General features: G+C 36.2%; 1 protein-coding gene across 3 annotated transcripts in view; it reads right to left on the bottom strand.

The window, feature by feature from the left end:
- RAB28 (RAB28, member RAS oncogene family) overlaps positions 1–12,459 on the bottom strand; it is a 140,626-nt gene that overhangs the window by 109,720 nt on the left and 18,447 nt on the right. For all 3 annotated transcript variants that reach the window (XM_050791672.1, XM_050791670.1, XM_050791671.1), the window contains exon 4: positions 3,881–4,010. In XM_050791672.1, the coding sequence (XP_050647629.1) occupies positions 3,881–4,010 (130 nt within the window). The remainder of the gene's footprint in view (positions 1–3,880; positions 4,011–12,459) is intronic.

Raw genomic sequence — 12,459 nt, 5'->3', positions numbered from 1 at the left:
TCATTAACCTACTCTAGTTACTCTGGATATTTAACCATAAAATTTAACTTTTCATAAAAATGAGTCCATAATTCATCTTTGTATCAGAATATCCTCTATCCTCAGCCCGAATTTCTGAAGGTTTAATGTATTTTAATAAAAAGCAAATAATCTTGTAACGTGTATGGAGATGTGTATTCACCCTCTCTTTTTCTCTCCCTCCTTCTACTAACTAAAAGCTGGCTACTGCTACCAGTATCTCCACAGCCTACACATTTCTTTTCAACATAGGCATTCTATCTAAGTTGTAAAGAAAGGTACACAATGATAAATTTTAAAACCACATTTAGGAAGAAGATGACTATGTTTATGTAATGAGGATAATAATCCAGCTTCACATGTCTTCCCATCACATCTCTTGCTTTGCTTTTAACCAGTGTGAAAAATCTTTGTTAATTGTATTGCTTTTTAATATAATTATATCCCCCACAAAAGAAAATAAGTACATACTACTATACCATACCAACATAACATTAATTTGGAAATAGAAATCATAATATATTCAGGAGACTTAGGGTTAAAGCCCTAATAGGTTTAACTGCAGAAGGATCTTTCATTACATGATCACATGAAATTGGGTCAGTGACAGATTATGTAGTAAATAATATTCAGGAAAATATTTATCTATAATCTCTTTATCTTACATATATAACATTCTGTGTGACTGCATATACTGATATATAATCTCATTCTGAAAGAGTATATTATAAATACATACAAAAAAGGGGTTATAGCTATGCCAAAAGTTTAAAAAAAAAAAAAAAAAAAAAAAGTCTTGTCTTTTATGCTATTAAATCTCCAACATAACATTGCATCAATTTCTTGCATAAATTCAAATAACTTGTACAAATATTTGTTTTTAAAACCTGGGCATGCCACCACCAGTCCAGTCCAATAGCCCATCTACTCTAACAGCCTGTCTTTGACAGTGACCAACAGTGGATGCCTCACAGGACAGCATACACATAACATAATGTATATAATTATGCATCACTACACCATTATCCCAAGTGGTAGTTAGATTATATCCTGAAAAAAATTAAAACAAATTATAACCCGTCTCCCACAGACACTCTATAATTTCTCATAAGGTAATGTGAAGCCTCCTTTATAAAGCACATACTTAACCATAATATAAGCCAACGCTTTGTATGACAACTAAAATGAGAAGCTGAACCCAGAAATAGAACTTAAGCTCATCAAAACATGATTTGTCAAAGGGGGATTTTCAATGAAATGAAAAGCATCTGATTCGCTCAATTAAAAAGAATCATTTGCAAAACAGATGAGCAAAATTTAACTAAAGGTTTTTAAAAGCAAACTACAATTTCTAACCAAGCCATAACATTTCATGATATGTAACACTATTTTCCAGAGCATATGATAATGCCTGTATTTTTAACTCCTCAGAGAAATGACATTCACACCTGTGTCATCATGGTTTTAAATTAAGCTTGAACTTATTAAATGCTCATCCAGTGTGCAAAGCCACATAATGCAGAAATCTTGGTTTGGTCTTTCAGGAAGCACTGCTTCCTAAACAATTACAGAGAAAAAAAAATGTACTACATTTTTTAAGACCTTTGGAAAAGATAATTCTCTTGGTAATGTATGTAGGTATTGATTTAACAACCCTTGTAGTCAGGAAATAATACCTAACCTAAATTCTCCATGGTAAAATTTGAAGTAATTTTCTCTTTTTCTGACCTCAAATAAGTTGGGAAACATCGAGTCATACAATATTTCACATACATTCATGTGTTGCATAACAATGTTTCTATCAACAATGGGCCACATATATGATGGTGGTCCCATAAGATTGTAATGGAGCTTTTATAACATATTTTTACTGTACCTTTTCTATGCTTACACACATAAATACTCACTATTGTGTTATAACTGCCTACAGTATGGTAACATGCTATACAAGTTTGTAGCCTAGGAGCAATAGGCTGTGCCATATAGCTTAGGTGTGTAGTTGGCCATACCATATAGGTTTGTCTAAATACACTCTATGTGATGGTAAATATTCAATGTCAACTTGATTGGCGTGAAGGATGCAAAGTATTGTTCCTGGGTCTGTCACTAAGGGTGTTGCCAAAGGAGATTAACATTCGAGTCAGTGGACTGGGAGAGGCAGACGCACCCTCAATCTAGGTGGGCGCTCTAATCAACTGCCAGCATGGCTAGAATAAAGCAAATTTGCTGAGTCTTCCAGCCTCCATCTTTCTCCTGTGCTGGATGCTTCCTGCCCTTGAACATGAAACTCCAAGTTCTTTGGCTTTTGGACTTTTGGACTTACACTGGTGGTTTGCCAGAGGCTCTCAGCCTTCAGCCAGACTGAAGGCTGCACTGTCGGCTTCCCTACTTTTGAGGTTTTGGGACTCGGACTGATCCACTACTGCTTTCCTTGCACTTCAACTTGCAGATGGCCTATCGTGGGACTTTACCTTGTGATCATGTGAGTCAATTCTCCTTAATAAACTCCCTTTCATATATACATCTATCCTATTAGTTCCATCCCTCTAGAGAACCCTAATATATACTCTATAATGTTCACACAATGAAACTGTCTAACAATACATTTCTTAGAACATACCTGTTGTTAAACAACACATGACTATATTTGAAAACCTTTATTAATGTCTCTTTTTCTAAGTCACTGCATTGCAGAACTAGGAACCAAAAAACAGTCATGTATTGAGTTCAGTTTTATAATTTTTCTCTGCTATCTATCATAGCCCAAGAGACCGGTCTCAAAATTACTAGCAAACCCGTAGTTTTTACCAAGAACTTCTTTTCTCCCTAATACACTCTTCCTCAAAAAAAAAAAAAAAAATTATATTTCAGAACAAACCCAAAAATGTAGAAGAGGAAGTTTATAAGAGACAGGAGCAAGAAACAATGCATATAAAATTCCAATGTAGACACTTCTTTCTTACCTAAAATAGGGGATCATTTAATGAAATGTATTGCTCAAAACCTCTGGGACAGAGCTGAAACTGCAATGCAATATCATAAAATCTGCAGCTGTGTTGCTGTTCTTAATAGTCCATGTTGCTTTCTTAGACCACAGGAAGCCAAAACACACACTGTCAGACCTAAACTTACCTTCACAGGAATTGACCAAAGCAGTGGAGCCGTTATGATAGACCATGCAGCAAAACAGTTATTGAAAAGATTGTACACACTCTTAGGAATTTTCTACTCAAATAATTTGCTCACTCTAGAAAAGCTGTTTCCAAATATCAAATCTTTCTTTGTAGGAATTAAAACTACAGGATAGGCAAATGTCTCAATAAGTCCTCTGTTTGGGCTGCCATAACAAATGACATAGACTATGGCCTAAACCACAAACATTATTTCTCAAACTTCTGGTAACTAAAGTCCAAGATCAAGGTACTGACAGATTCAGGATTCAGTGAGGGCATTCTTCCTGGTACACAGTCAGCTTCTTGCCTATTTTCACATGGCAGAAAGAATTATTCTCTCTTGTGTCTCTTATGAAGGCATTAATCCCATTCTCTTTTTTAATTAAATAGAGACAAGGGTCTCACCATGTTGGCCAGGTTTGTCCCAAACTCTTGGCCTCAAGCAATCCCCCTGCCTTGGCCTCCCAAAGTGCTGGGACTACAAGCATTAGCCACTGCGCCCTGCCAGATGTCATTCTTAAGGGCTCCACTCTCATGACCTAATTATCTCCCAAAAACGCCACTTTTAGACACCATCATTTTGGGGATTAGGTCTTCGACATATATATTGGGGGTGAGGGGTGACACAAACATTCTGTCCACAACAGCAAGTAAACCGTACCATACATAAATAAGCAGTAATAACTTACTTTTATTGCCTACCAAGGCAACCAGTGGCTGAGTTTCTGACTCCTCGCTCACTTTCTTCACCACAGTATACCAATCTTCTAAATTCTCAAAGCTTTGATAATTTGTAATATCATATACCAAGAGGACTCCCTGTCACAAAAGAGTTACAAAATATCTGTAAAGTACTATTTGGTGAAAAAAATCTTAATGAATACTTGAGTAATGCTTCAGATATGTCAAAATGGATGTAAAAATACAAATGTGTATTATATATAAACTTATATAAAATGTGTTTTATATATAAACTTCCATTTAAATTGCTTACTAGCAGATTGATAATAGTGACTGTTTTCATTCAAGACAAATCCAGCAACTAAGATGCAATGCAAGCTAAAACATCATTTTATCAAAATTGTAAGCAGTCTTCCAATAAGATATCTGGAATATGCTTGGTAAGTTACAGTAAATATAAGAAAATCATATCAAAGAAGTAGAAAAGGCTACAACATCTACAATCCTACCTCTCACTTTCATGAGGTCAAACATTAAAACTTTTCAATAAATATTCATCTGCTGCTACTCTTTTTAAACATTTTCAAAAACAAAGATTCCATGATATCCCTTGATAGACAATTTCAGTGTTTAATACAATTTTCTTTAAATGAAATGTCGATTTCCTCTTTTAGTCCACTGTGCATTTGGAGAACCTGAGAGCATCTTTCTTAAACTAACCATTCATATACTTGAAGATAGTTAAGTAACTCCTCTACCATCTCCTTTCCAGAGTAAACAAACTCAGTTCCTTAAACTTGCCTCAAAGGGCCTATTTTTCTATCCCTCTAATCATAGCTGCTGATTCTTCCCAGGACACACTACATATAGTTTTTTGACATCCTCTTTAAAATGAGCAATGTAAAACCTGACATAATACTGTAATAAGAGTCTGAGCAATGCCAAATATAACAGAAGGATTGCTTCCTGCCTCTTATATATCATATTCCTTTTAATTTATCTCATTATTTTGTGTGGGAAGGAGAAGTATATATACACACAAAAATAACAGTACCACATTCCTGATTCTCATCCAGTTTGTGGTCAAACACTTAATACAAAGCTCTACATACAGTATAAGCCTGAACCCTAATGGCATTTATGTCGACTTCTTAGGTTATAACAGTAGTAATCAACTACTTCTGTGCACCTACTGTATACCAGACACACGTCAAGGTCTTCTCATTAATACTCACACCAATCATGAAAGGCTGGTATTATGATTTCCATTTTAAATTATAAACAGAGGTTAAAATAACCAACGTCATACTGATAGGTAAGTGATGGAGCCAGGATTTGAACCAAAGACTAAATAATTAAAAACATTTGTCTGTCAACTAAACTCCAAGTATTGTGCTGGATTCTACAGATGTAAGTTCCAAACCATAAAGAACTCACAGTCTGGCAGCAAAACTAAACACATAAATAAGTACAGAACACAGAAGTCATAACTAGTGAGACACTGGTAAATATTAATCAATTGGCTTGGGGTTCAGGGCCCAGCAGGGGTGAGTTTGCCATAATGTTTGCCAATTTTCATGGTGTAAATGCTAGCCTGTGGTCATTTTTAAGCTATCAATATGACACCCACTGAACAGAGTTGGGGAGGTCACCAATATAAAACATTTCCACCATATAGATATAGCAGATGTAAACAACCTCGAGAACACAGATAACAGAAATACATAGCAAAATAATTAGTGATAGAGATTAGGCATATAAATACCTTTGTTTTAATACAATGTGTGACTTTATATGTAATTTTTCATTGTAAAAGTTTTTAATAACTGGCTCACAAAAACTGCTAAAAATTTAACAATTAACTCTCTGAAGCTAGAGCAAGCCAGCCCTAGCATACTTCTGTTATGACCTTCCAGGATTATTATTCTCTTTTATTAAACCATATTGGCCCCCAAGTTACCTAGCTTCTCCATGTCTCAGGTTTCTTAACTCTAAAATTCGATATTTGAGTTAGATGGTCTCTAAGATCCCTTTCGCTTTAAATATTCTATAATATGCAAAATCACTCATCGGGTTCATTTTGGTCACTTGAACATCTATTTCTGTCTGTCTTCCAAGATGGTTTGAAATAATGCCCAACATAGAATTATCTAAAACAAACAGTATCTCACTTTTCTTATTAAGAATAAAGCCCCAGAACTAATATCTGAAGATTAATCTTCAATCTACTGGCTCCATGACATGGCTCCAACTGCCATGGGTGATATCATACATTATTTGTTGAAAAGAGCTCTACACTGGAACTCAGGTTGCTGTTGGATTCCAGTCCTGGTCCCATCTATTGATCTTGGGCAACACTTGTTACCTCACTTTTAAAACACCTGATATGCCTACATTATAAAGCGAAATGATAAAAGTACTTGTTTTAAAATTAACATACCACATGCAATTGTAGATTTTTTTTTTGTTATCAACTAAGTGAAGAAGAATCACATTTTTATGGCAACTTTGAGGTAGGTTTTAAACTCACAAATAGAGCCTGGACCTCTGCGTCTTAAGACCTTTTGAACCCTTTTGATTAATATACGAAAACCTTTATCCAAACATGGGACAATACCTGAATATGGTAAAATATATGCAAATAAAACATGGCCACCATCTACTGATATTCAGTACAGGATGAGAGCTATGGAACAAAAATATTAAAAACTGTTCTTCTAGACCACAAATTGGTAAATATGGCCATGGGTCAAATCTGGCCCACACTGTGTATCTGTAGATAAACTTTTACTGAAATATGGTCACAATCATTTGTTTAAGTATTATCAGTGGCTGCTTTTGTGCTACAACTGCAGAGCTGAGTGGCTACAACAGAGACAACATGGCCTGCAAAGCATAAAATATTTACTATCTAGCTCTTTTCAGGAAAAATCTGCCAATCTCTGATCTAGACAAATGTGTCCCAACATTTTTCAGTTGGTGATTCCTAGAAATCTTTCAGGATTCACAAAAAATATAGAAGGATAAACTCCTGTTCACTCACCTAGCTATCTAGCAACACAAACATCTCCTTGTTCATATTCTCAGTACCATTTATAATGTAAAAAGTATTATTTTTCCTTGTTCTTGCCATCATAACTAGTACCACTGTGGTGAAATTCTGAAATGAAAAAATGAGAAAACTAAAAATGTTAAAATATAAAAGGAATTATAGGACCTTCAATTTCAACTCTGACATGTAAAAAAAAAACTTGGAAGTCATCACTCCTGTCCTTACAATAAGAAAAAGGCAGAACAAACAGAAAAAATCAGTGACTTTTCTTGGATTCATCAGAAAATTGATATTACAAGGCAAATCATCACCCTGAAATCTGGAAAGACAAACAAATCCAAAAAGTTACAGCCAACATCTGCCTACCTGGAGTAGCAGCCTCTAGAAATAGTAGTGATAATTCTGACAAACTGCTGGAGGCTGACTGAGGTCTAGCTTAGGAGTGAGCAACTCCTAGAGGGCCCCTCAGTCTTAGGGGGCTACCTCCACACTTGCATGGATATACGACCAGATTCCAGATATCCCACCAGATTATCAGTAAAGAAACAAGAAAGACCCTCTCAAGGCTCTGGCATGAAGAGGGGAGAAAAGTAACCATTGTGAAATATGCCCAGAGCATTATCCACAAAAAAGGCAAACTCTCCGGAAGAAATGGCTTAATCAGAACATTGTATTCCATCTGGAAAGAGAAGTTCCCAACTCCAGCCTCCCGTAGCCAGTCTGTCTCATCTAACCGGGAGGAGAAAGAAACACGAGTGAAGGTCACAGTACCGAAATACAAGCTCACTAAAGACTAAAAGTTTATCATAAAAATATAGCATGCTTCTCCTCCCTCATACTTTACCACACCACCACCAGGGCACCAACATCTGAAAGAGCTGCAAGACAGATTTCACCTAAAGAGTTTCTGGAGATACCAAAAAAGACTGTGAGGCAAAAACAAGGATACTAGAGGAATCAATGCCTCTGGCACCCACAGCTAAAGTAAATATGAAATACAGCACAACATAAAACCTCACACCAAGTCTATTTACCTGAATCTTATTACTCAGTATACCATGTCCAGCTTTCAATATAAAATTACAAGGAATTTCAAAAGGTAATTTGAAGACAGAAACCAAGCATCAAAACCAAACTATGATATGAAACAGATTTTGTAATTACTAGACAGGCAATTTTAAGTAACTATGACTAATGTGTTGAGGGTTCAAAAGGAAAAAGAAAACATTATGCAAGCACAGATAGGGATAATAAAACAAGGGATAATAAAAACAAAATGCTAGATATCAAAAACACTGTAACAGAAATAAAGAATGCCATTGTTGGGTACATTGTTGGACACAGCATAGGAAAAAAAATCAGTGAACTTAAAGACAGGATAATAGAAACTTCTACAACTGAAATGCAAAAAGAACAAAACAATGTATAAAACAGAACACCAAAGAACAGTGGAACAGTCCGAAGTGGTGCATCACACACACAGCTGAAGTATCAGAAGAAGACAGAATCAAGTTTAGGGAGTATTTGAAGTAACAGTCACCAAGAAATTACCAAAATTAATTAGACACCAAACCACATATTTAAGAATCTCAGAGAACACCAATTTGCATAAATACCAAAAACTCTATATCTAGGCATATATTCAAATTGCTCAAAAGAAAAAAAAAATGAGAAATCTTGAAAGAAGCTAGAAGAATAGGGAAAATATCCATAAATGAAAAAGCAGAAAAATTACAGAGAACACCTCATCAGAAACCATGCGAATAAGAAGAGAACGAAGTGAAATCAGCAAATGTAAAAGAACAGAAATTATAACAAACTGTCTCTCAAACCACAGTGCAATCAAATTAGAACTTGGGATTAAGAAACTCACTCAAAACCGCTCAACTATATGGAAACTGAACAACCTGCTCCTGAATGACTATTGGGTATGTAACGAAATGAAGGCAGAAATAAAGACGTTCTTTGAAACCAATGAGAACAAAGACACAACATAACAGAATCTCTGGGACACATTTAAAGCAGTGTATAGAGGGAAATTTATAGCACTAAATGCCCACAAGAGAAAGCAGGAAAGATGTAAAACTGACACCCTAACATCACAATTAAAAGACCTAGAGAAGCAAGAGCAAACACATTCAAAAGCTAGCAGAAGGCAAGAAATAACTAAGATTAGAGCAGAACTAAAGGAGATAGAGACACAAAAAACCCTTCAAAACATCAGTGAATCCAGGAGCTGGTTTTTTGAAAAGATCAACAAAATTGATAGACTGCTAGCAAGACTAATAAAGAAGACAGAAGAATCAAATAGATCCAATAAAAAATGATAAAGGAGTTATCACTACCAATCCCACAGAAATACAAACTACCATCAGAGAATACTATAAATGCCTCTAGGCAAATAAACTAGAAAATCTACAAGAAATGGATAAATTCCAGGACACATACACCCTCCCAAGACTAAACCAGGAAGAAGCTGAATCCCTGAATAGACCAATAGCAGGCTCTGAAATTGAGGCAATAATAAATAGCCTACCAACAAAAAATGTTCAGGACCAGATGGATTCACAGATGAATTCTACCAGAGGTACAACAAGGAGGAGCTGGTACCATTCCTTCTGAAACTATTCCAATTGATAAAAAAGAGGGAATCCTCCCTAACTCATTTTATGAGGCCAGCATCATCCTGACACCAAAGCTTCGCAGAGACACAACAAAAAAAGACAATTTTAGACCAATATCCCTGATGAACATGGATGCAAAAATCCTCAAAAAATACTAGTAAACCGAATCCAGCAGCACATCAAAAAGCTTACCGACCCATGGTCAAGTGGGCTTCATCTCTGGGATGCAAGGCTGGTTCAACATACACAAATCAATAAACGTAATCCAGCATATAAACAGAACCAAAGACAAAAACCACATGATTATCTCAATAGATGCAGAAAAGGCCTTTGACAAAATTCAACAGCCCTTCATGCTAAAAACTCACAATAAATCAGGTATTGATGGGACGTATCTCAAAATAATTAGAGCTATTTTTGACAAACCCACAGCCAATATCATACTGAATGGGCAAAAACTGGAAGCATTCCCCTTGAAAACTGGCACAAGACAGGGATGTCCTCTCTCACCACTTCTATTCAACATAGTGTTGGAAGTTCTGGCCAGGGAAATCAGACAGGAGAAAGAAATAAAGGGTATTCAATTAGGAGAAGAGGAAGTCAAATTGTCCCTGTTTGCAGATGACATGATTGTATATTTAGAAAACTCCATTGTCTCAGCCCAAAATCTCCTTAAGCTGATAAGCAACTTCAGCAAAGTCTCAGGGTACAAAATCAATGTGCAAAAATCACAAGCATTCCTACACACTAACAACAGACAAACAGAGAGCCAAATCATCAGTGAACTCCCATTCACAACTGCTTCAAAGAGAATAAAATACCCAGGAATACAACTTACAAAGGATGTGAAGGAATTCTTCAAGGAGAACTACAAACCACTGCTTAATGAAATAAAAGAGAACACAAACAAATGGAAGAACATTCCATGCTCATGGATAGGAAGAATCAGTATCGTGAAAATGGCCATACTGCCCAAGGTAATTTACAGATTCAATGAAATCCCCATCAAGCTACCAATGACTTTCTTCACAGAATTGGAAAACACTACTTTAAAGTTCATATGGAACCAAAAAAGAGCCCGCATTGCCAAGACAATCCCAAGCCAAAAGAACAAAGCTGGAGGCATCACACTACCTGACTTCAAACTATACTACAAGGCCACAGTAACCAAAACAGCAGGATACTGGTACCAAAACAGAGTTATAGACCAATGGAACAGAACAGAGCCCTCAGAAATAATACCATGCATCTACCAACCATATGATCTTTGACATACCTGACAAAAACAAGAAATGGGGAAAGGATTCCCTATTTAATAAATGGTGCTGGGGAAACTGGCTAGCCATATGTAGAAAGTTGAAACTGGATCCCTTCCTTACACCTTATACAAAAATTAATTCAAGATGGATTAAAGACTTAAATGTTAGACCTAAAACCATAAAAACCCTAGAAGAAGACCTAGCCAATACCATTCAGGACATAGGCATGGGCAAGGACTTCAAGTCTAAAACGCCAAAAGCAATGGCAACAAAAGCCAGAATTGACAAATGGGATCTAATTAAACTAAAGAGCTTCTGCACAGCAAAAGAAACTACCATCAGAGTGAACAGGCAACCTACAGAATGGGAGAAGACTTTTGTAATCTACCCATCTGACAAAGGGCTAATATCCAGAATCTACAAAGAACTTAAATAAATCTACAAGAAAAAAAAATCAAACAACCCCATCAAAAAGTGGGCAAAGGATATAAACAGACACTTCTCAAAAGAAAACATTTATGCAGCCAACAGACACATGGAAAAATGCTCATCATCACTAGCCATCAGAGAAATGCAAATCAAAACCACAATTAGATACCATCTCACAGGAGTTAGAATGGTGATCACTAAAAAGTCAGGAAACAACAGGTGCTGGAGAGGATGTGGAGAAACAGGAACACTTTTACACTGTTGGTGGACTGCAAACTAGTTCAACCACTGTGGAAGACAGTGTGGCGATTCCTCAAGGATCTAGAACTAGAAATACCATTTGACCCAGCCATTCCATTACTGGGTATATACCCAAAGTATTATAAATCATCCTGCCATAAAGACACATGCACACATACGTTTATTGCGGCACTATTCACAATAGCAAAGATTTGGAACCAACCCAAATGCCCATCAATTATAGACTGGATTAAGAAAATGTGGCACATATACACCATGGAATACCATGCAGCCATAAAATGGATGAGTTCATGTTCTTTGTAGGGACATGGATGAAGCTCAAAACCATCATTCTCAGCAAACTATCACAAGGACAGAAAACCAAACACCGCATGTTCTCACCCATAAGTGGGAATTGAACAATGAGAATGCTTGGACACATGAAGAGGAACATCACACACCGAGGCCTGTTGTCAGGTGGGAGGAGTGGGGAGGGATAGCATCAGGAGATATACCTAATGTAAATGACGAGTTAATGGGTGCAGCATACCAACATCACACATGTATACATATGTAACAAACCTGCACATTGTGCACATGTACCCTAGAACTTAAAGCATAATAATTTAAAAAAAAATACTGGCAGAAAATTAAAATTAAAAAAAAAACTGCCTAGAATTCTATACCCCTCAAAATTATCATAAGTAAAGGAGAAATAAAGATCTTCTCAGAAAAACAAAAATAGACCATTCATTGTCAGCAAACCTGCTCTGAAGGAAACATTAAAAGAGGTTCTTCAGGGAGAGGGAAAATGATATGGGTCAGAAACTAAACTCTACATAGGAAAAAATGAGTAGCATGGAAAAAACTCAAATAACCAAGGCAATCATGAGCACAAACACATAAGAAAAACAAAGCTGCAGGCATCCCACTACTTGATTTGAAACTATATTACAAAGCTATATTAATTATAGCAGCACGGT

This window comes from Macaca thibetana, chromosome 5 (assembly GCF_024542745.1).
Source record: "Macaca thibetana thibetana isolate TM-01 chromosome 5, ASM2454274v1, whole genome shotgun sequence".
Taxonomy (NCBI): Eukaryota; Metazoa; Chordata; class Mammalia; order Primates; family Cercopithecidae; genus Macaca; species Macaca thibetana.
Note: the sequence above shows the minus strand (reverse complement) of the source record. Positions and strands in the feature narration are given on the sequence as shown.